This window comes from Cervus canadensis, chromosome 5 (assembly GCF_019320065.1).
Source record: "Cervus canadensis isolate Bull #8, Minnesota chromosome 5, ASM1932006v1, whole genome shotgun sequence".
Taxonomy (NCBI): Eukaryota; Metazoa; Chordata; class Mammalia; order Artiodactyla; family Cervidae; genus Cervus; species Cervus canadensis.
Genome location: NC_057390.1, coordinates 88055566 through 88080196, shown reverse-complemented (window position 1 = coordinate 88080196; position 24631 = coordinate 88055566). Strand labels below are relative to the sequence as shown.

Below are 24631 nucleotides of genomic sequence, written 5' to 3'. Positions count from 1 at the left end.
CGGCCTGTGACCTCACCTACTTCTCCCAGGTGGAGGAGTGCTGTGTCTTCCTCAGATGTCTGTTGAGTAAATGCTCAGACGTCCCATCTGAGCATCTTTATCTTGCCTCCCTCGCAGTGTCGCCAAGGACCAGGGGTAGTACAGAGGTGAACACACTTGGCAAAGTCTCAGGGTTTATTCAGATATAGGTGTGTGATCATCACTGTAATCGTGAAAGAGTTGTACACCAATTAGAACCTGCACCAATGTTGAAAAACCAGTTTCCTCACCCATTAAAAAAATGTCTACATGATTACCACTGACTCTGTCATTGAACAAACCCAGCACATGCCCTTTAAAAATACAAAGAAATGCAAACCGCATAGTTACATTTAATGATTTGCCTTTTTAGTATTGCAAAAATGACTTATTAGTCAAAACAATGATTATATTTGAGACTATTAAAGGTATCTGTGTTGTTTCCTATGTAATCTAAAAAATGTTAATTTATGGGGGAAAAAAAACCCCACTGAACTTGTACCTACCTACAAAACAAGCATTATCTTAAAAACAATGTTTCCCCACGCATTTTCAACTGTCTTGACAGCTCAAAACATCAGTTTCTCTCCAAACCCACAACCCTTTGTTTTAACGTTAAATGTTTTCTAAAGAAAACCGCCGCTGTCCCAGGCTAGATTTGGTGTTTGGTTGGAAGCTGGAGTGATAGTGCACTGTTTTCCAAACTGTTAGACTCAGCTGATGAGGAAGCTGTGAAGGAGTTGAAAAGCTTCTAAAAAGCACTGTACAAAATACAGGGATGGTTACTGCAGAGGCAGAATGTTAGAGGACTATTATTCTGAGGATGAGAATTGAAACCAAGCCACACTGCTCACAGCGGATAAATAACCTACTTTGGCCGAACTGACGGTTAAGTGATCTCAGATGTGCCTTGAGAGACAGTGTCCAAATATGAGACTTACCCAAGGTCATGTGCACAAAGCAAGCAGATTGGTTGCCCCATGGACCTACTGTTGGGGCTTCTTAAACTACCAGCATTCAGAATCTACAGAGGATAGGAGACCACAGTTCTACGATGTCGTCCTGCACTTGACCCTGTATTGTGCAGACCAACTAGTTCCCCACCCTGGGCCTCAGTTTCCTTACCCATCCTGGGCCTCAGTTTCCTAGTCCGTAAGTTGAGTAGTCATCTCTGCCCTGCTTCCAGCCTTGCTGTAAGGATCCAGTGAGGTGATGAGTACAAACAGAAGCTTGGAGTCCCAGAAAGGATCTTTAAGGTGTGTCTTTAGCATTCCCCACCCCCACCCTGGCAACCCTACGTGCCCCTTTCCCTTCTCTACGCCCTCCAGATTTCTCTTGTTTGGAAACATCACTGGCTCTGCTTCTGCAGAGCCATCCCAGTTGGGCTCATCCCGGGGTTTCCCTAAGTCCCGGGAAACAGGGTCCAGAGAAGCCCACTCCAGCTCCGGCTCTGTTCCTTTATGTGTATATACATATATAATTTTATTTATTTTTGAATGTGCTGGGTCTTTGTCGTTGCACAGGCTTTCCTCTAGTTGAGATGGGCAGGGGCTACTCTTCAATGCAGTGTGAGGGCTTCTTACTTCAGTGGCTTCTCTTGTCGTGGAGCAGGGGCTCTAAGCACATGGGCTTCAGTAGCGGCAGCATGTGGACCCAGTAGTTGGGGCTCCCAGGCTCTAGAGCACAGACTCAGTCCTGGTGGCGCATGGGCTTAGTTGCTCTGCAGCCTGTGGGATCTTCCCCAGATCAGGGATTGAACCCACATCTCCTGCATTGGCTGGACGACTCTTTACCACTGAGCCACCAGGGAAGCCCCCCTGTTCCTTTCTAATTGAGCAGTTCTGGGCAAGTCTTTTCCCCACACTGGGCTTCATTTTCTGGGATCTGAAAATGAAGATTTGGCTGAAGTGATCTCTGAAGTCGCTTCCTACAGAAAACGAAGTCCCTGAGCACGTACAGTTCAGCCACAGCTGGTCCTTCTCAATACAGTGAAACCTGGGCTGCTGGAGACCCTCTGGGAAATGAGACTTTGATCCCCATATTTTCTGATTGGTCTTGTGTTTAATGCTTTAAGCACTAAACCCTTTCCCTTTTATTGGGAATATTAGCTTCTTAAATACATTTAGGCGAATTTGACTTTTTACTTGAATGATGATTTCACAAACTGGTTTTAGATTGTTCTGTGATGCATTGGTGCCCCTGAAGAGCCCCGAGATGTCTTGCATCAGCTCCAGAGAGTTTTTCTGCTTCCTCCTCCATTTTCAGGCTGGCAGCTGTCACTTCATGTACGGCAGATTGTGTGGCTGTGGCATCCTGGCTCATCCCTTCTATGAATATTAATTTTCTGGCTGAGCAGTACTGTGTGACCATCTGAGAATCAGAGCGCCATGTGTGTTAGAAGTGTGGGTAAAGTAAGAGTACATAGGTTTGGAGTGAGGCCCCAGGAGGCCCTCCTTCCACTTACAGGGCAGAACTTTAGGTCTTAAACTTGGAGATCTTGATTTTGGCTCCTCACTTGCCTCCTAGTTGTGTTCTGAGTACCTGGAGGAGGGGGTTGGGTGCCTGACTTCTGATGAGGAGATTTCTCTTCTACCTGGTATTCTCATGGTGATGGCCTGGGTCAGCCCATACCCCAAATCTCTCCTCTCTCACTGCTCCATCCCCATCTCTTGAGTTCCAGGACTGGGCTCTTTCCTCCCATGCTCAGTTTGTTTATACAGGTGGTTTCCTTTGGGTGGAATCCAGGCTTTCCTCTCTTGCTCTCTGCCACCTAGAAGGCTCTAACCAAGCCTTTCATCTCTCAGTCACCTGAGAGCCTCAGGAGCCTGCCCTGCAGCCCCAGGGAGCAGAGTGCCCTCACGGTCCCTGTGCCCACCTCTCCATCCACACTTACACCGTGTGGAATGAACTCTCTGAGGGTAGGTCACGCCTTCACCCAACATGAGCTCCTCCAGAGCTAGAACTCCCTTGTTCAGCTTTGTATCTAGTACCCGTCTCAGTGCCTGGCACATGTGACGTACTTGAGTAGGGTTGGAAGAATGAATGAACAAGCAAACGGACAAACGAATGAATGAATAAACTGACTGCCTGCTATGGGCTGAATTGTGTCACACCCTCCCCCCACAAACTTGTGTTGACGTTGTAACCCCCAGTAACTGAAAATATGACCTTATTCCGAGCACAGGGGCATTGGATAATGAAGTTAAAATGAGATCATTATGGTGGCTGTAGTCTGTATACAGAGTCTGTATACATACGGCTGGCGTCTGTGTACAGAGAGGAAATTTCAGGCACAGGCACACACAGAAGAGAAAACGATATGAGGACACAGGTAGTTGACAGCCATCTACAAGCCACAGAGAAAAGCCTGGAACCCCAGCTCCTAGGTGACAAGCCACATCTCTACTTGGTGGTCCTTATAATGGATGTTCCGAGTACTTGAAGGGACCTGTGACTGGATGGACAGGCAAATGTAGAGATAAGTAGATAAAACCACTGCTGACATGAAGAATGACTTTATCAGTCACTTCAATATTTTATGAATTTCCACGCAATAACATCAGAATGGGAGATGGATGTTTTTTCTTTGCTCACGAAACACGAGCATGTGGCAGGCTCTTTCACGAGCATGAAATCTTACACTTGGTGAGCTAGGGTAGCGGTTTCTAACTTGGACCCGTGAAAGCCCGAGGGAGTGCCATTTTGATGTAGGTCTGCATTGGCACTGCCCTCACCTGCATATCTGTCCCCTGCCTCACCCACTTCAGAAGAGAGAAACAAAGAGTCTGATGAAATGTAGGAACTGGGACGAGCTCTCAGGCGACGTACTCTAGGCTGCGGAATTTACAGATGGGAAAACTGAGGTGGTTAGAGGGGAACGGACTTCCCTGGGACTCAGGCTAGCCTGGGAATCTGAGTCACCCGCGCCTCCTGCTCATCCTTCCACCCACCAGAAGTTTTCTTGTCCCTCCTCTTAAGTGGTCCATGTGCCCTCTGCTTGGATGCTTGGCATCCGTCTCACCTGCCCAGATGGCCCTTTTCTTTGTTCTCCCTCTTCTTTTCCTCCTTTCTCCTTCCCGTGGCATGTTTGGTTATCCCTTTTATACAGATGACACCACGGAACCTCACAAAGGTTAAGTAACTTATCAGTGTCACAGGGTTACTCACTGGCAGCGTGGTGATGATGGTTTTATCCCCAGCCATCTCACTCCCAAACTTTCCACCACACCATGCCTCTTCTTAATGGATCTTTATCCCTAGGCCTTCGACATTTTATCCCAATTATGTAGAACATATTTTAAAATATCCATTTGGTTAGAAGTAATAAATTTTTCATGGCAAACCAGCATGCGTGTGAGAATCCCTAGAGGAATCTGCAGTAAGATTTAGCAGATTTCAAAGGTCTGACTTATCCTTAGAAGGTTACTTCGGAATGGAAATGAGTGAGCTGACGCTCAAGATGTGGCCAGGGCTGACTCGTGGAGTTGGCTGGAAGGCATCTTGAATGATTTGTCACTAACTGACTAAAGGGGGTGGTCTTTAGTTAATGGAAAACCAGATGATCTTCTATCCTATGTTGGTTTTTGCATGTATACTTACTCTCACCTGTGGATAACTGTTCAGTAAGACCATGCGTGCATGTGTGCTAAGTTGCTTCAGTCCATGGGATTCTCCAGGCAAGAACATTGGAGTGGGTTGCCATGCCTTCCTGCTTCAGGGGATCTTCTCGACCCAGGGATCGAACCCATGTCTCTTATGTCTCCTGCACTGGCAGGTGGGTTCTTTACCACTAGCACCACCTGGGAAGCCCTTGGAAACCTCTATTTGTTGTAGATTTTGCCATGAGCTCTGGGATGGTAGGAAGAACTTCTTATTCCTCCCTGGATCCCATCACCTAGCACAGTCCTACTATCTGGAACGTACTCCATAAATAACTGTAAAATAACCAGTGAATTTTCCTTTCATTTTGGAACCATGGACATTTTAGAAGAAATACTCTCTTCTTTTGGCCATTGCTCTGAGGACGGCCTGTGGGCTGGCACTGGATCTCCTTCCATTTCCCCTTTTGGAAGTGTTCTGTGTACCAGATTCCTAACAAGGCCCAGCCCACGTGCTTACCGGCAAGCTGAACATCAATCCTCATCCTGTTATGAGTTGATTTCTATGCTTAGTCTTGGGAACCACACCAGCTTTTGCCTTCTAGGAGCTCCCAGCCGAGTGGGCGACTTGACAAATAATTCAAATACAAAAAGACCGAAGTAAGTGTTAAATGAGACGCTGGTGATGAGCTTGGGAGGAAGGGTGATTGATTCTGCCTGGAGGAATCCAGGGAGGGTTCATGGGAAGACAGATATTAAGGAAAATTTATTACATAAATGATTCTGAGCAGCTGACATCCCAAGTTCATAATCTGCGGAAGAAACTCAAAAATAGAGTTCACTGTTTCCAATTCTGGTTGTTTAGGGTGCTGACTCAGACCCAGATTCATAGCATTGAGAAGACAAGTCTAAAAAATAATTAAAGATACAAATCTCAATGACTATTTCCCATTATTGGGAAAGTGACTGTGGGTCACTTGAAAATATTGCTTAATCTCTTCACTTCTAGTTTCACACACTCCTATGTGAAATATTTTTAAACCCATATTTGTGTTGAAATTAATAGAAAAATGTGTCATCCTATTTTATTGTGATCTCAGTAGTTAACTTCAGGGCAAACAAAAGATTATAGATAGAAAAGCTTTGAATTGGAGACTATGAATTTATTCCTTAGTAACTTACTAGGGTCATAGACTAAAGTCAGATTATCTATTGAAGGCCTTAAAAATGTTAATAATTGTTGACTCAGAAATTTCACTTCTGGGTCTTTATATGGTGAGAACAATTTATTGTGCTCTTCTAAGTAGTGAAAAATCCGAAACGATCTAAATGTCCATTAACTTGGGGGATAGTTGTTCAATCATTAAAGATATCTATAAATAATTTTGGTGATATGGCAAAATGCTAATAATAAAATGTTAAATATGAAATCAGGCTACAAAATTGTATGCATAGTAAGATCTCAACTATGTGAAAAAATTATATTCATAGAAGGGAAGAAAATTTACCAAAATATTAAAAATGATCATTTCTAGATGGTGAGATTATGTATGAGAGTTTTTTTCTCTTACCTACATATTTCTACATTATTTGTGTCTTTTACAAAGAGATATGATTTTTCAATAATAACACCAACAATATTTGAAAGGACCCCCACAGCCTGACCCAGTGGGTAGGAACATACATCAGAGGAACGTATATTCTGAGGTCTGGGGCCCTGGGCAGCATGGTACAGAGAGTTAGCAAAGCTTTTCAAATGAAAAAGCACAACCAGACTTGGATTCATTGGGGTCCATGGCTATGGGTCTATGATGGCCAGAGGAGCATGGAAGGCCAGGCATAGGCAACCAATCATAATGACCTCCTGGTTTCATGAGCTCAGATCATTCACAGCTAGACCCAGATAGCACGAAGGAGTGTGGACAATGGTGTCTGCCGCCCTGGTGGAGGAAGGTGGTAAGGAAGGTGGAGGAAGCAGGTAAGGACTTGGCAGGACTAAGTTGTAGAGGCAGGAATGGGCTTCCCTGGTGACTCAGAGGTAAAGGATTCGCCTGCCAACACAGGAGACACAGGTTCAATCCATGATCCAGGAAGATCCTACATACCATGGAGCAACTAAGACCATGTGCCATGTGCCACAACTATTGGGCCCAGGAGCCGCAACTACTGAAGCCCGTGCGCCCTCGAGCCTGTGTTCTGCAACAAAGAGAAGCCAGCACAATGAGAAGCCTGTACCCTGCAATGAAGAGTAGCCCCAGCTCACCACAACTAGAGAAAAGTTCATGCAGCAGTGAGGATCCGGCACAGCCAAAAATAAATAAATAAATAAAATTTTTAAAAAGTAGGCAGGGATAACGGTCAGGGCATCCAACTAGTGGGAAACTAGCAAATGAAACTGACCTCCTCTATGCGGATGGGGCTGGGAGCTGCTAGAGCTTAAGGTTCAGCTTAGGCCTGAGGATTCCAGGCTGACAGCAGAAACAAGACTGTGGCTCGTGTGTCCGAGGATCCAGGTGCTGGCCAGGTCTGAGCCAGCCAGTGGAGCCTCAGGACTACGGGACTCCAGCTTCGAGGGGCTGGCTGATGTGTCTAATTGAGCAGAGTATCAAACACATAATAATGTATGAGCCGAGCTGTTGTAGATATCCCTTTAATGATCATTATGAAATGTGAAAGTATTCTTAGCTGTGAGCATCTTCTTCAAAGAGAGCATGCTGTTTCCAAAGAGAGCACTGTCATGAATGTGGGAATTCCAGCCACTTGTGTTTCATTTCAGACTTTGTGTGTGAAGCTGAGTTGGGCTGTGTGCTTTGCCCATGTCGGATTTGGTGGCCCTGCGCTATGCTGAAAAACCTGCAAAACCCTTGCTATAAAGTGACGGAATGGATATCTTTCCATTTGAAGCAAAGAAGAAAAAAATGCACCTCAGTATTTCCTTTAAATATTTTACATTTACCTAATCCTTTCAATTACACTGTGGCTTCTGTTCTCCATGACAGATTTAGGAAGTATAGACATGGCCAACCCAGAGAAGTTGGTCATTGTCCTAAGCCAGCCACGGTCTGTACCTGGGTGTGTGTGTGTGTGTGTACAAAATGAGTGTTTTATAACATTTTATAAAAAATATATATGCATAACCTCATATTTTATATATTTTCATATATATATATATATGTATATATATATATATACAAAGTATCACTTAATCTTCACAACAACTTTGCAAGGGCAATTTTATCTATATTTTTATGTCATCTAGTCACTCAGTCATGTCCGACTCTTTGTGACTCCATGGACTGTAGCCCACCAGCCTCCTCTGTCCATGGGATTCTCCAGGCAAGAATACTCAAGTGGGTTGCCAGTTCCTTCTCCAGGGGATCTTCCCAATCCAGGAATCTATATTTTAAAGATGACAAAATAGAAAGTCAAAAAGCGAAGTGACTTGCCCAAAGTCACAGCATTTCAGCGTCACTGTTGGGATCTGAACCCGACTAGGGTGAGTGTCTCTTCCTCTTCTGGCTGTGCTCCCACTGCACTGGGGTCCATGCGGCTACCCGCACAGGCCCTCCCGGCCCCTCACTGAGTCCAGGCATTTCCCTTCCCACAGATGAGAAGCTTGAGTCACTCCTGTTGGGAATGATTAGAAAAAGGTCTGGGCTTTGGGAAGCCAAGCGGGACCAAGGAGAGGAGCAAGGCGGCCCGGAACGGTAGCAGTTCCAGCTGCGGTGGAGACGAGGGCGCTGAGGGACCGTGCAGGGGACTCTGGACACCCACACACGTGTCAGGAGGATGCCCTGGTGAGGGGGCGATGGGGTGGGCTCTTTGGCCTGGAGGTAGGAGGTGGGGCTGAAGTCCCCCTGCGCTAATTACGGACGAGAATGTGGGGGCAGGCATGTTGGAAAATTGCTGAGTATCTAAGCACCTAACTGAAGGCGGGAACATTCCAAGCTTTTCACACTCACAGCTTCCTGTGGCTCTGCTAGGATCCAGAAGGTAGAATTCAACAACTCTTGGATATTCAGTTAGAGATGTCTGAAGCTTTAGGTGCTGGAACACACACACACACACACACACACACACACACACAGAAACATAACACAGAAATGAGGCTCCACGTAAACACTGCTTCGCAGCAAAGCCAAAAAGATTCCAGGCATCTTGTTCAAAAAGGAAGGGAGAAAGATCCTGAAAACCATCTAGGGGACAAAGTGTGACAACTTCTTGTTCCTAAATTTAAGATATAGAAGCTCAACTTAATGGGTATTATTTAGTCCTCACCCTTTATTATTTTCTTTCGATGAACAGAGGATTTTCATAAAGGTCTTTGATCAGTTTGTTCCCACCCTTGGTCCTCCTAACTTCTCTTCTCCACCATGAATTCACCCATCTTAAATATTTTAGGAATCTGCCCTTGAGGTTTGGGGAACAGAAGAGGTTTCTGTGTCTCGGCACTGTCCACAGCCTTCGGGAGCTCTCTCCTTGTGCCAGTCATGAGCTCCTTGCAGGCAGACACTGTGCCTTATCGATTTTGGATGCCCTGTGCCAGGGTTCAGCACAGAGGAGGTGCCACGTGCCAACCTGCTCGGTGTCAACTTAAGGATGTTTAGGACCTACGGTTTTGTTCAAACCATTTTCACAAACATGGTCTCCAGGTCCTCACTGTTCTCTCCCCACGGATGTTTGCAGGCCAGGTCAGGGGAGGCCCTCCAAGCCCCCCAGCACCTACTCTGTAGGAGTTACTTGTATTTGTCTCATGCAAAATGGTTTGCAAAAACTAGTTCATTATGCTTTCTTATTGCAGCTTTCCAGATATCTATATGGACAGAAAAAACAGATTCTCTCCAGTTTCTGAAAGAATGTCTTCATTGAAGCTTCAGCTTTCGAAGCTTTCCATAGTCAGGTACTGGCCAGTTGAGTGGACATAGCTGGAGTTGCCTGTGTCTCCCATACCTATAGCCATGTCTCCCAGTAGAGGGTGGTCCATCTGGCATGGGCAGAGGAGTTGGCGTAGCAGGGGTTGAGATGGAATCAGAACTATCCCTGATTCTCCCTTTATGAGCAGGAAACAACACAGCAGAGTGGGGGAAAGACCGGTTTTGGTGACACAGAGACTTGATTTGAACCCCTCTCTTGCCATTTATCTGCTGTGTGACTTTGGACAAGTTCCTTATCCTCTCTGAGTCTGGAGGTCCTCATCTGTCAAATGGAGTTACTAGGACCCAACTCCTGGGATCCCTTTGAGAGTTCAAAGTAATTTTTTGTAAAAATATGATGACAGCTATGTTAAACCTTATATACCGCACACACGTACATTTACACACTCACATGGAGATGGATAGACAGACAGACAGAGGAGAAATCCTGAGAAGAAAACACCACTGTGTTAACAGTGGCTAGCGGTGTGTGGGTGGAAACAAAGGGTGAATATTTTTCCCCTTTCTCTGCTTTTCCGTGTCTTTAAATATTTTTTCCCATGAACATATATTGACTTTATAATTAGAAAGATAGAAAGAAAACCAAGAAGCATAAAACCGGGGGGAAAAAGAAATAATATGCATTAAGTACCAGGCATAAGTTGGCACCCAGTAAATGGTAGCTATTTTTACTAATTAGTCATTATGCCTAATAATAATAATTAGGAGTAATGATTTCCTCTGGGACCAGAGGTTGTGAATTAGTCTGTTGGTGGCTAATGACTCACAGTGAAGGGGAGTTCTGGGTTCACTTCCAGCCGGGGCCACCCCTCACTTGTCTCCCTGATCTTTCTGCCGACACGCTGGGCTCCTGGGCTCCACAAGCCTGCTGATGCTGCGTCCTTCCACCTGAACAGCTGAGCCTCGAGCTCCTGTGCCCAAGCTCAAGGGCAGACGGCAGAGGTGTTCCCCATGGGACTCTCCACGGAGGGGCTCATTCCAGGAGAGCAGCAGTGTCTGTGGTAGGACGCTGCCGTCCCTGTGTTGATAGCAGGTCGTCTGTCTAGGGAGACAGTAAGAGTGAGAGGTTCACCTCTGTTTTGTCTGTTTGAATAGCAGAGAAGGTTCTTGGTAAACACATTGCCCAGCATTTAAAACTAACTTGATGCTGCTTGTTGGGAGATTATACAAAGTAAAAACGCGCCCCTCTCTCTTCAATTGGGCTTCCCTGGTGGCTCAGTAGTAAAGAATCCACCTGCCCAATGTAGGAGCCTTGGGTTCGATCCCTGGTCGGGAAGATCCCCTGGAGAAGGAAATGGCAACCCACTCTGGTATTCTTGCCTGGAAAATCCCATAGACAGAGGAGCCTGACGGGCTACAGTCTATGGGGTTGCAAAAGTGTTGGACATGATTTAGTGACTAAACAACAACTGCTCTCTTCAATTATCAGTATAGTGATGAAAATGTTCCAGATTTAACCCAAATGAGAGTTTAAGACTAAATGATCAAGTTCTTCAGGGTCCAGTAGGTTCAACCAGAGAGAAATTCTGCATTGAGGACAGAAAAAGCGAAATCCCAAACTACCTGTGTGGCTGTGGGTAGGTCAGTCAACCTCTCTGAACCTGTGTCCTCAGGTATAAAATGAGAGATGGGCACAGTTGCTTCCTGATGTCCCTGGAAGTGCTCAATTCCACGACATGCTGATTATAAATGCAGTCGGTTCTGAGATGAAGGCGGACTTGGAGGTTTTCTCTGCTCAGCGGGCCAGCTGCCAAAATGTGATGTGGGTAAGGCAGGACAGGACAGGAATTCTCTCTGGGGCGGACACTTACTGGTGTGGCCCCCAGAGGTGGCACATGATGGCAGGACTTCAGCTAGAGGCTCCTAGAACAATGGAAACAGCAGATCCTGCATGAGTCCTTACCATCTTTATTCTGAGACTGAGCTGCTAGGGGTTAAATGCCCACCGTGTGCCAGGCACCGTGGCAGGTAGTACGGTAATGGGTGTCTCTAACCTTTGGACACCTGCAGGACCAGCCGTGCCTGGTTTCACGGGTGAAGCAGCTGAGGCTCCAGTGGTTGGCTTCCCTTCCTCACTAGTCGTTTTCTGCGCACCTACTGTGTGCTCGGGCCACGGCCTTGGGAACCAAGAGAGCAAGATGACCTCCCCACTCAGGGCTGGTGGTTTAGGAACAGCTATGGACAAGTAAATGGTTGATCATAGTCCCATGTGAAAAGGGCTCCACAAGAGGCGGAAGTGGGGTGTTGTAAAGCATGGTGAAGGGCGAGGTGGGGAATGGCATTCCAGGCAGCGGCCACAGCACGTGCAGAGGCCCTCGGCCAGCAGGCGGCAGGTGGACGTGGCCAGCGGTGCTGTCTGCCTGGAGTTTACATAGGAACGTGGTGGGACATGGGCGGGAGCAGGACACAGAGCCAGAACGTGAAAGGACTTGACCAGGCCAGAGAGCGAAGGCTCTGACCTGCGGGCCGAGAGCGGCTGGCCATTCACGCATTCCTGCACTCAGCCAGTATTTGCTGAGCGCCAGCTCTGTGCCAGGACCGAGGAGTCATTAGTGAAGAAGCATCGAAAATCCCCACCTGTGCGCAACTGACATAGTTTACTGGGGTGAAAGGGCAGGAAGCAGACAATAAACAAAATAAATGAGTACAGTTTCTATTCTGGTAGATGGTGATGAGTGCTGTGGAGAATGAAGCAAGGAAGGGACTCGGGGCACTGGGGAAGTGCGGATTAAAGCTGTGAGCAGGGAGGTCAGGAAGGCCTGTCTGAGGAGGGGCTGTCACCACAAGCACTGGAAGGAAAGGAGGGGGAGACCCAGGGTAGGGTCTCGGGGGACATGCTCAGATCTGCAACTTAGCTGTGACACGGAGGGTGTGTCAGCAGGGAAGGTTAGAAGCTAGGAGACTGGCGAAGGGGCTTTTGGAATTCAGGCGACCCGCCGATGAGGTGACAGGTCATGGCGGCTTGGATTACGGAGCAAGCAGTGGGGATGGGCAGAGTGGGTGAATCAAGGTGATGGGACAAGGCCGGACTACTCAATGTGGGGGTGAGGGACAATGGACCTCTCTCTGGCTTCTGACCCAGGCATGGGCCTCTGCATTTGGACAAAGCTGGAGGCTCAGGTGTGGGTTGCTGCTGCTGCTAAGTCGCTTCAGTCGTGTCCGACTCTGTGCGACCCCACAGACGGCAGCCCACCAGGCTCCCCCGTCCCTGGGATTCTCCAGGCAAGAACACTGGAGTGGGTTGCCATTTCCTTCTCCAATGCAGGAAAGTGAAAAGTGAAAGTGAAGTCGCTCAGTCGTGTCCGACCCTCCTCGACCCCATGGACTGCAGCCTACCAGGCTCCCCGTCCATGGGATTCTCCAGGCAAGAGTATTGGAGTGGGTTGCCATTGCCTTCTCCGCAGGTTTGGGGTAGAAGACCCCAAAAGATGAGCCTCAGTTGTCCACACACACCCATGTTCACAGAAGCACTATTCATGATAGCCAAAAAGTGGAAGTCACCCAGGTATCCACTGACAGATGACTGGATAAGCAACATGTGGTCTATACACACAATAGAATGTTATTTAACCTTTAAAAGGAGGGAAATTCTGACACAAGCTGTCACACAGAGGAGTCTTGTGAACATTGTGCTGAGTGAAATAAACCAGGTATGAAAAGACAGATGCTGCCTAATTCCACTTATAAGAGGTCCCTAGAGGAGTCAGGTTCATAGAGACAGAAAGCAGAATGGTAGTTGCCAGGAATGAGAGTGGAGGGGGGTGGGAGATGGGGAGTTAGTATTTAATGGGTACAGAGTTTTAGTTTGGGAAGATGAAAAAGTTCTAGAGATGGACAGTGGTGATGGTTCCATGATAATATGAATGTACTTCATGGTACTATATCCATACATTTGTAAATTTTATGAAAATACTAAAAAATATTTTTTAAAGCAGTTTGCCCCAAATCCCACAACCAGCAAGCCTAGCCCCCTTCCAAGGGTCCTCTCATACCCTTACCTCTTATCCTGAGCTCTCTGCCTCTAGCTGTTTCCCATCTCCTAGACTGGCTGGGGTCACCAGAGAAAGTTCCTTAAATCTCTGGGCCTGTTTTCCCTCAGGAGAGGAAAAACACGGTGTAGTTGTGAGGATTAGATGAGCTCATACACATCACAGACCTGGCAGAGAGAAAATTCTCCTTACATCTCATTACATTTTATTACTGTTCTTATGTCAGCATGCCCTGACTTTGGTAAAACAGCACAGACTGGAATCCATGGTCCAGCGCTTGTGAGTTATGTGACCTTGGATCACAAACCACTTAACTTGCCTGAGCCTCAGTGTCCACCTATAAAGAAAGGTGAGAGTTCCTACCGGACTGGGAGGAAAAGTGAGAGTGTTAGTCACTCAGTCATGTCTGACCCCACGGACTGTAGCCTGTAAGTCTCCTCTGTCCCTGGGATTCTCCAGGTGAGAATACTAGAGTGGCTGGCCAGTCCTTTCTCCAGGGGATCTTCCCAACCCAGGGATTGAACCTGTGTCTCCTGCATTGCAGGTGAATTCTTTACCATCTGAGCCACCAAGGAAGCCCAACCAGGGCAACACTCAATCACACCTGGATGCCATAGCCTCTAATAAACAGAGGTTATTACTGTGTGGACCTGAGATGACAGTTAGGCAAGGGAAAAATGAACAGTGACATGACTTGTAAATTTAACATTTTTTCTTGATTTCCGCACTATTTTGTAGGTAGAAACAGCACCTCCCTTCTGGTAGTCTAGCTGTTCGCAGAATCCTGAAATCACACCTTTGTGTTGGTTTCACTAACACGTCAGTCTCTTGATTTGTCTTACAAAAGAGACCCATTCAACCACGTCTCAGTAATAGTCATGGGGCCACTGGTCTGGGCCTGGCCCTGAGCTATTGCCACAGAGCCAGCAGTGAGTCAGAGAGGGGCCCCAGCTGCAAAGAGCTGACCCGGGCTGTAGGAAGGGCCAAGGACATTGTCCCAGCAAATTGCAAGAGCAGTTGGCAAACCTGCATTCTTACCGTCCGTGAAAACCCAAGTGCCAGGAAACCTTGGATAAATCATTTCCTACCTCCAGAGCTCAGTCTTTTATCTACTTACAAAATGAGGACCTTGAACTTGCCAGTCTCTGACTTGAAGCTATTTCCTTTCGAAATGCCTTGATTCTGTTGCCCCAGTGCTCCCTTTGGGAACAGCGTGCAGGATATTCAAGGAAATTGGACCAGAGTCACAGCCTTCTGTGATCAATCAGACAACCTGGTCTTGGGAGTTTAGTGACCAGCCAGGATGGGCCTGACCCATGGATGCTGGGGCCCCAGCAGCAGGTTAGTGAGGAAGGGGAGAATGTCAAGAAGAGCCTCGGATGCAGAGATCCTGAGTAGAGATGGGAGGCCAAAGCTGCGAGGATTAGAGGCAGAGACTCCTCTGCCGGGGAAGCTCTGAGCTAACTGGGAGCTGGGCACGGCTTGTGGACCACTTGTGTGTCTCATCTGGGGGAGCCACCTGCTTGGAGGGTCTCAGGGAGTCTGCTTCGTTGCCCTTCGACCTGCAGGACTGCATCCAGCACATTCCTGATTGCTGTCTGCCTTCTGGTCCTCCCTGTATCTCATGCCATGGCGCCATCTGCTCATTTCACATGGGACACCACACCTGAGCTTTCTTCTCTCAGGCTGGAATGGAGTCAAAACCAGCAAAACTGTGTTCAGGGCCTGGGCATCTTTGGTATGTGCACCGTCATAGTGTTACCCAGTCAAATTCTCAGTAACCAACCCAAGTAGGGGGAAGATAAACAGCACGTTATCCTTCAGCCTTGGCCACCATCCATATGCATGGACCCGAGGAACCCGACCCCCTTGCAGAAGTAGGTGTGACCTTCAGAGGGACCAGAGTCTGAGCGCTTAGTACCTCCTGCCCGTCTACCCCCGATCATTTCCCTATAGGCCAGAGCAGAGGCGGCCCCAGGCCTGGAATGGCATAGGACACCGCTCCGGCTGCCCACGCGCAATCCATGTTCTTGAAGAGTCTGATGGGCTTCTGCCACTTAAGAAATTGGTCACATTTAGAAATATTCAGCTTCAGTGAACATGTCATGGCTCTGTCTAGGAAAGCGTACTATTATCTCTGGAGCTCGCCCGAAAGAATCGGCTTGTTCCTGAAACAGAGGTTTTGTAAAACCTACTGTGACAGCCTCATCAGAGCTGGCAATGGGCCAATGCTTGGTTACCAGCCTCACAAGGGCACATACCTCCCAGCTGGCTTCCTGTCCATGCCACCCCCTCCCCGACCCCCCTGCCCACCTCACCCCCAGGCACCTAGGCCAGAGGAGAGACTCCCTGTGGCTCCTCCTTCTGGTTCTTGGGTTCTGAAGCTAAACATTTTACAAGGCTGGGATTATTGTAGACAGAGGCAGCCAGCCAGGTGTGCCCTGGGGAGAAGTGTCCAAGATAATGACTCAGAATATATTTCATTTGGTCCAACCACCATTTATCGAGGACCTCCGGTGCACCAGGCACTGTTCTCGTTGCTTTCAGGAACATTACTTCACAGTAACTGTTCAAGGTCACCCATTTCAGAGATGAGGAAACTGAGACCTCGTCCTGATTTCCTAGGGTTGCTGTAATAAGTTTGTCACCCACTTGGTGGCTTGAATCAACACAAACGTGCTCTCTCACAGTTCTGGAGGGAAGAAGTCTCAAATCTGAGGATACCAGCAGGTCTGTGCTCTCTCCTAAGGCCCGAAGGGAGAGTCTTTTCTTGCTCTTTCCAGATCTGAGTGGCGTTTCTTGGTTTGTGACAGTATCACTCCAACCTCTGCCTTTGTCTTCACACAGCAGCATCTTCTCTGTGTGTCTATGTCAAATGTCCCCCTGCCTTTCTCTTCAAAGGATATCTGCCACTAGACTTACAGCCTACTCTAGATCCAGGATAATCTCAAGATCCTTAGCTTGATTATAATTGCAAAGACCCTTTTCTAAATAAGGTCACATTGACAGATTCCAGGGGTGTATTGCCACTATTTGGCTCGCTGCAGACCTCTAGCTATTATCTGGTTGTGTCTCCAAGGCCACTCAGTGAGAAAGGGTTGCTGTGGGGAGTAGACCCCGGCTGGCTGGCTCTGAGGGACCCTCAGTCAGTGTCTCCCTCCCCAGACACTGTGAGGCAGGTCTCTGGTCTTAAGAAACCTGCAACTGGGTGGGAAGGAGCTTTGCATGTTGATTATGAGGGAGTCCCATCGATCCGGATGACCTTGGGCAAGTTATGTCAACACTCTTGTGTCTCAAAGGGAAAGTGAGCCATGTGGAAGATGGGCATCATAGTAAGAATAGCAATACTCTCCAAAGGCTGTGGTGGGGCCAAATGAGAGGGGCCTGAAATCAGTAAGATCCCAGGCACCCTGACTCCCTAGGCTCTGCCCATAACCACCATGCTCCATGCTTCCACCTGTAGGAACTCCTCAAATATTCGAATCAGAGATCCTCAATGAAAGAAGGACAGTGGGAGGTTTCTGTTTAGGGTCCCAGAAGCCAGGGTGAAGAAGAAGAGGAAGCCGAAGCTGACTTTAGGGTTTTGAACTTGGCTCGCTGGGAGGATGAAGTTGCCAATAATAATATGGAAACAGCAAGAAGCTGGTTGAGGCAGGGGATGGGAGATAGGTAGGGAATAAACTCTATTGCACTTAGATGCAAGGGGGACATCTGGGTAGATTTGACTGGCAGGTGTTGGACTTAGAAAGGTGACTTTTATTTGGTTTTTGTTTTTATTTTATTTATTCATTTTCTTGGCTGTGCTGGGTCTTCCTTGCTGGACTCGGGCTTTCTCTAGTTGTGGTAAGCGGGGGGCTACCCTCTAGATGCGGTGCTCGGGCTTCTCACTGCAGTGATGTCTCTTGTTGCAGAGCACAGGCTCTAGGCACGTAGGCTTCAGTGGCTGCGGCGCAAGGAGTTAGTGGCTCCACGGTGTGTGGGATCATCCCCGACGAGGGGTCGAACCAGTGTCCCCTGGATTGGCAGGGGAATTCTTAACCGCTGGACCACAGGGAAGTCCAGAAGGTGACTTTTAAAAGCTACACAGAGCTTAAGAGTGAGGGAAAGAACAGAACATGTTTGCCAAGTTCAAGTGCTGTCAGAGATTAAATCATTTTGTGGGAAGGGGCAGAGAGCAAACTAGAAAAGAGAAAATGAAAGTCATGTTCACACGCATTGGTTCGTGGTCACAGCACTCCATTTTCCTGCCTGTAAAATGGGCATGCTGCATTTTCTTCCCAAGCTGTTGCTCGGGTTGCATTAGATCACGGATGGGACATCGCTGCGGAGATTGCACACCAAACCGTTAGCAAAGGGCAGCAGGCGAGGGCCTTAGTCACGTCCCCTGATCCCAAGCACGACAGGAGAGGCACAGGGGCAAGCTTCCTAGCTCTGTGTCATGGCTGGGGAAGTAATAACTGCTCGTTCACTAAGTTTGAACTGGCTCTGATGGTGGACTCTAAATCTATTCATCATCACCCAAGGAACCGTATGATAAAAACTAGAATTTCTGCAGTCCCTGGCGAGGGGAGTACTTTTGCCACCGGTTTCTGATTTTTGAAAAAGCAGGCAGAACTCTTCTCTCGTGGACCTCGCGGAGTGCTTCTGCTGTGCCGTCCCCATGCCTGGGCGCCACCGCCCATGAGTCCTACTCGCCCTCCAGCTCCTGTGTCTGCGGGATGGGGGTCCGTCCAGCATTGTTGCCATGACGACCAAGAAAGAGGCCAGCCCTGACTTCGGCTCTTAGTTTCAGGGAAACTAAGTAACAGACTCTCTTCTGTTTTCTTTCTTGGAGGGGGTTCCCCACCATGTTCCCGTTGACATGGAAACCTTTCCCTCCCACCAGGTGAGGTTGTCAAGTGGGGAGATTAATTTATTTGAACAGGCGCCTGGAGAGACCACTGTGAAAGGGGAAAGTGTCAGGATGCGATGGTTCTGGCCACTGTGACATGATGAGTACCCTGCTCCTCGGTGAAGGGTGGTGGGTGGGCACCGTGGCCTTCAGACCCCAGTCTGTATGTGTCCAAGTCGCTGGGATTTTTAAGCTGCCTTGTATACGTGTGGCATTTTATGAGCTTCTTTATATTCGGTTTCCATTTAGTGCTCACTATGACCCTGTGCATTGATATTATTGTCCCCTTTTGCAAATGAGAAAGCTGATGCTCAGAAAGGTTAAGTACCTTTCCCAAGGTCACCCAGCTGGCAAGTGGCTGTGTTGGAGCTCAAACCCAGACCTGCTTGCTACGTAATCCCTACAACTGTTGCCCCTCTGACACCCCACCATAACCTTGTACTTGAACTTACATGATCTCTTCGGGGTCTCTAGAGCCATCAGGGAGACATCATCTAAAAAACGTACCATGATAACGAAACATTTAGTACTTCTGTGAGAAACACCGCTGCAAACTGTCTGGATGCCTGCTTGGGGAATTAGGCAATGACAAGAGAAATTAAATACCTTAATGGATTTTGACAACAACTTTCTGTTGGGGGAATTCAAATTGCATGAAGAAAAAAAAAGTAGACTTTCTCTCTGGACCTGATTACTAATATGCATGCCTAATTTATTAGCTGCATTTTAAAAAATATAGTTTTGTTAGGACTGAAGTTCTTGGAGGAAAAAAGGGTTGAGGGTTGGAGGAAGCAAGTTTCATCTTCTTGGAGGAGGTTGGACTTGAGCTGACCTGATGTCCATGATTTTTTTTTTAGTTTATATGAATTTTTAAAAGTATTTTATTAATTAATTGATTTGGCTGCATTGTGTCTTAGTTGCAGCACATGGGATCTTCATTGCATCATGTGGATCCCTTGTTGCATTGCATGTCCTCTCTAGTTGTAGCAGTGAGTTCAGTAGTTACGGCACATGGGCTTAGTTGTCCCACGGCATGTGGCATCTTAGTTCCAGGACCAGGGATCGAACCTACATCCCCTGAATTGCAAGGTGGATTCTTAATCACTGGACCACTAGGATAGTCCCTGTCCATGATTTTTGAGGGGGGATGTTCACTGAATACGAGTCAAGTGAATGATAACAATTACCATCACTTTCTCACTTACTAAGCCCTGGCCGAGATGCTAGCCCCTCATTTTACATCCCCCCATTGAATCTGTCCACACCCCTGCAAGCGAGATTCTACTGTCTGTCTCCATTTTACAGAACAGAAATGGAGGCTGGACAATAGAGCCATTTCCCCAAAGCCATAGGCTTAGTAAGGTGTGGAACCAGAATGACTAATATTCTTGTTATCACAAATTATTACTGTTGCATTATTGCCCTAAGAGTGGCTTCAGAGAACCCGAAGCTGAAAATGACACCCAGAGTTCACCCTGCCTGTTTTCTTGCCTCCAGGCAAAATTACAGCAAATTCTTCATGTTATTTGTCTAAAAGAATACGGTTCTTGCACAGTCATTTATCAGCATGTCTTTTTTTTTTTTTTTTCATCACCTATTAGATGTAGAGTACTGGGAATAAACATGGATTCTATTTTTGGCAAACTCAGTCTCAGGGGGAAAAAAGCCACAGACTTCAATGGCCATCGTATAAGTCCAGAAGATGACACATTTCACAAGACGGCTGCCAGTGAAGTGCTGTGGGGAATCCAGAGGAGAGTATTTCAGGTAGGAGGGATCAGGGAAGCAAGCTTTGCAGGAGGAGCAGGATTGGGGCCTGGCTGCTGGTGAGCAGGGTTTAGCAGGACACAGGTTCCCGGACTCGGGGGCCACACATATCTCCACGTGTAACTGAGATCACCCAGGGAGACTCGGCGGGCAGGAAGCAGGTCAAGGACAGAGGCTAAGCAGGCCATCTACCACAAAGGGTCCTCAGAAGAAGAAAAGCACAGGATGGAAAAACACTTGGGAGAATGCAGGGGCTTAGAACGAGAGTTGCAGAAAGAGAGTGACTGACTGCATCGAACACTATGAAGAAACTGAATTAAGGAAAGGTCAGGGGGTTAGGAGGAGAAGGCAATGGCACCCCACTCCAGTACTCTTGCCTGGAAAATCCCATGGATGGAGGAGCCTGGTAGGCTGCAGTCCATGGGGTCGCGAAGAGTCGGACACAGCTGAGCGACTTCACTTTCACTTTTCACTTTCCTGCATTGGAGAAGGAAATGGCAACCCACTCCAGTGTTCTTGCCTGGAGAATCCCAGGGACGGGGGAGCCTGGTGGGCTGCTGTCTATGGGGTCTCACAGAGTCGGACACGACTGAAGTGACTTAGCAGCAGCAGCAGCAGGGGGTTAGGGGTACGTGGAGGTCCCTGGTAACTTTTGAGAGGGCAGTCTGTTTGGAGCAGTAACAGCAGAAGCCAGCTGCTCACCCTGAGGCCAGGAGGGGCTCAGCACAGAGTGACTTTCTCCAGGTCATGCTCCACCCAGCAAGGGCTGTGATTCCAGTCCTAGTGGAGGGCTTGAGAACCCCCCAGAGCTGCCCAACTTCGCTGGAAGCCTGGGAAAAAAACAGACTCTTGGGAGTCACACAGACCCAGATCACCAACTGATAACCATGTGGGGGGGCTGAGGGCGTGACCTTGAGTACGCTTTATTTTTCCTGAGCTCAACTTCATCTGATAGATAGATAACAAGAGCTATTACTTCTTGAGTGCTTACGGCACACTGGGCATGCTTCTAAATGCTCTACATATATTAGCCCATTTAATCATCACAACAGGTAGAATTTTCATCCCCATTATAGGAATAAAGACACCAAAGCACAAAGAGGTTAAGACATTTTCCCAAGGTCATCAGCTAGTTATGGACAGGGCAAGGATTCTGGCCCAAGCATGATTCCAGAGTTTATGTTAATATATCTGTCCTAAGGTCTCAGCATGGCTTAGGCAGGATGATCAAGGCACAAGAAAGTTCCTGGCTCAATTAATTACTCCCTTTTCCTGACCAACCACAAATCTGAAGTCAGGGAGGCCTGGCCTGAGAGAGGCCTATGGGACCAGCTCCATGAGTCCTCACTGACCCTAGTGAAAACTGCATGCAGAGGAACACACACAGAATTGTCTTGCGAAGTTGGTTGCAAATGCCATGAGCCCCTGGGGCAGGGTCGAGCGAGAATGGTTTTGCTTTCAACACCCGCTCAGCAGAGATTGGCCAGCTGCCGCCCTGCAAGTCTGTGACAAGTGAAATTCACAAAGCGAACAGATTTCATCTGAAATCTGGAGGAAAAAGGATATTTGATCAGGATATGCCTACTGAATCCCTGAATAAGGGTTCACTGGGTGTACACTGTATACAAAAGGGAATTAGGATTACATTGGAAAGGAACTGGATTTGGATGAAATTGAATGCCAAGAAGAATTAGAGTCTGGGCCAAGGATGACTTCTTCACATGAGTTTTCCCACTTATTGTCTGGACTCACGCAGCCCTATACTTTGGTGCAGAGCTGTGTTTAAGCATTAAAATGCTTTGTGTCGCAGATAGGCTCTGAGTGTGTAATTAAAAGGATCCCTTCATTAGCAGAACTACACGACGCAAGCTCAAGTTGGCCTTTTCTGCTAATTTTGGAGGTGGTAAAACAGAGGCTAATACAACCACTAATTACAACCGTCATACAGACAGTGCCTCGCTGTCGCTTCCAGGAAATCTTTGTTCTCCCCAAACGTAGACAGGATCTTCCCAGTCACTGGGAGAGAAAAAGTGGGAGAAAGATTCATTCTGGCAACCAGAAGGAGGGGTGTGGCAGAGCAGGGGTTAAAAATGTGACCTCAGGAGTTAGGCTGCTGGGTTCCAGTCCCAGCTCCATCACTTAATCAGCTGACTCGACCTCTCAAAGCTTCAGCATCCTTAGATGTTGACTGGGGCTGAATAGCATGGTCGTGGGTCCTCACTGAGAGGATGACTATATTCACTGCCAGTTATTTTGAACACCTACTGTGTGTCAGGAACTGTGTGGGGGCTACAGTCACAAACTGTAGGTGCCATCCTCCTGGGCTTTTAGCCTGGGGTGAGAGAAACAGTCATCAAAGAGACAGTTGCACAAATAACCACGTAGGTGTAATTGCGATAATGACTCTGAAGAAAAAATAATGGTGACGATGATGACAACGATGATGATGCTGTACAAAGCCTATAACGTTCTATGTCAAGGCGTGGTTGATTTAACTCTGGAAATTATGGGAAGTTTTTTGGAAAGGGTGATCCAGAATCTCAGATTTGAAAGATGAGTGTTTCTCATGTGGATAATTTGGGAAAAAGCCTTTACAAAAAGAGGGAAGGATGCCTCCAGGTGGTGCTAGTGGTAAAGAACCCGCCTGCCAATGCAGGAGAGATAAGAGATGCAGGTTCAATCCCTGGGTTGGAAAGATCCCCTCAAGGAGGGCATGGCCACCCACTCCAGTATTTTTGCCTGGAGAATCCCATGGACAGAGGCACCTGGAGGGCTTTGGTCTATAGAGTTGCAAAGAGTCGGACATGACTGAGCAACTTAGCATGCATGGATGTGAAATTTGGATGATGAGGCAGGTGAAGCAGGTGGTGATCAGACCCGCAAGGCCCAGAGCTCTCTGGCAGGGAGTAAGGCCCCGTCCAGAGCGCCTAGGCAGCTCGTGTGGGCCAGGCTTATCATCTGAAAACTGTTTCTCCGGGATCCAGTGGAAAGCTAAGCACAAGTCCAGTCATTCACAAAGACAGTGGCCAACTATTTAGTGGGTTTAAAGAGGGATTCTGCAGCCCTTGGGGCAAAATGATTCTCCTCCATGCCTGCCAGTGTGGTTGGGCAAGTCTGAAGCTTCTCATTCAGAATCAGAGTTTGGGCCGCTCTGGTGTTTTAGCTCAACAGTGGTGTAGGGTTGTTGGGTTTTGTTTTTTTTTTCCCTCTCTCTTTCTTCTTCTTTCTTCAAGGTTCTGAGCAGGAAGTCAGGAGAACCGGGCCTGCCTTTGCTACCACCTTTCACTTGATGCCACCCCTCAAGCAAAGGACTTTGCCTGGACTTTCCAATATTATTTCAAAAGGAAACTGAGATGAGAGGATCACCAGGGTCCCTTCTATTCCTCAGCTTAACTTTTGCTTTATGTGGGGAGCAGCGAACATTTCTGTGTTCATGATTCGGTGACAATGGTCATTGAGAGCCAGGCTCTCAGATGAAGAGCCGTTGCCCAGGGAGGCCCGGGAAAATGAGACTCACTTATGTAGGAGGGATGTATCTAGGTTCAGACCAGAGGGCAGGGGCAGCTGGACCCCAGGCCACCTGCAGTGAGATCCCGCAGACGGCCTCCGGGCAGTCTGAGGACCACAAGGACAGGCCAGCGTCTAGTTACCTGGGTTGGTGGTGGGGCAGAATGTCCAAAAGTGGTTAAAGAAATGCTCTATCCCCCTGTATTCCTGGAGGTATGTGTGGACCTCTCCCACTGAGGCTGGGGACTCGACAGTGAGCCTCCCAGATGATGACACATGGGAGATAAAGAGGCTGGTGATTATAATCAAAGTGGCGTGCATCCATTTTCTCTATAATTACATTGGTCCTATAGGTTAGGTGGCTTCCCAGGTGGCGCTAGTGGTAAAGAACCCACCTGCCAATGCAGGAGGCATAAGAGTCGAGGGTTTGATCCCTGGGTTGGGAAGATTCCCCTAGAGGAGGAAATGGCAACCCACTCCAGTATTCTTGCCTGGAGAATCCCATGGACAGAGGAGCCTGGTGGGCTATAGTCCTTGGGGTCACAAAGAGTCTGACACAACCTAAGCGACTTAGCATGCCACTAGGTATGCCACTTTTAGGTACCATTATTTTTCCCATTTTGTATAAGAGGATACTGAAGCTTTGTGATTATATGACTTGCCTAAAATGACAGAATTGGGATTCCAACGGTGCCTCGTACTATCCCCAGAGCCCACGCCCCGATTCCCCAGACCTGTGTCCATGGGGCAGAGCTGCCTGGCAGCATCTCCCCCTCTCCTTGGCCTGAGTGACCGTGCATTTCACTGACTCTTACTGCCCATGCCCAAGACAAAGAAAGCCAGAGGGACCAGGGCAAAGACGCCTGCTCTGTGCAGAGGGGCAGAGCAGAGAGAGCCCTGTTGGAAAAGAATCAGATTGGGGGTGGG

At 47.8% G+C, this 24631-nt stretch overlaps 1 protein-coding gene across 4 annotated transcripts in view; it reads left to right on the top strand.

Annotated features, from left to right (window-relative positions):
- Positions 1-24631, top strand: part of TTLL11 (tubulin tyrosine ligase like 11) — a 256312-nt gene that overhangs the window by 177862 nt on the left and 53819 nt on the right. Inside the window, exon 1 of one of the 4 annotated variants that reach the window (XM_043469456.1) lies at positions 9410-9516. The exons of 2 other annotated variants lie outside the window; for them this stretch is intronic. In XM_043469456.1, coding sequence (XP_043325391.1) covers positions 9434-9516 — 83 coding nt within the window. In that variant the 5' untranslated portion in view covers positions 9410-9433. Of the gene's footprint in view, positions 1-9409; positions 9517-20179; positions 20198-24631 lie in introns of those variants that run through there. One more of the 4 variants, XM_043469457.1, reaches the window with a different exon arrangement.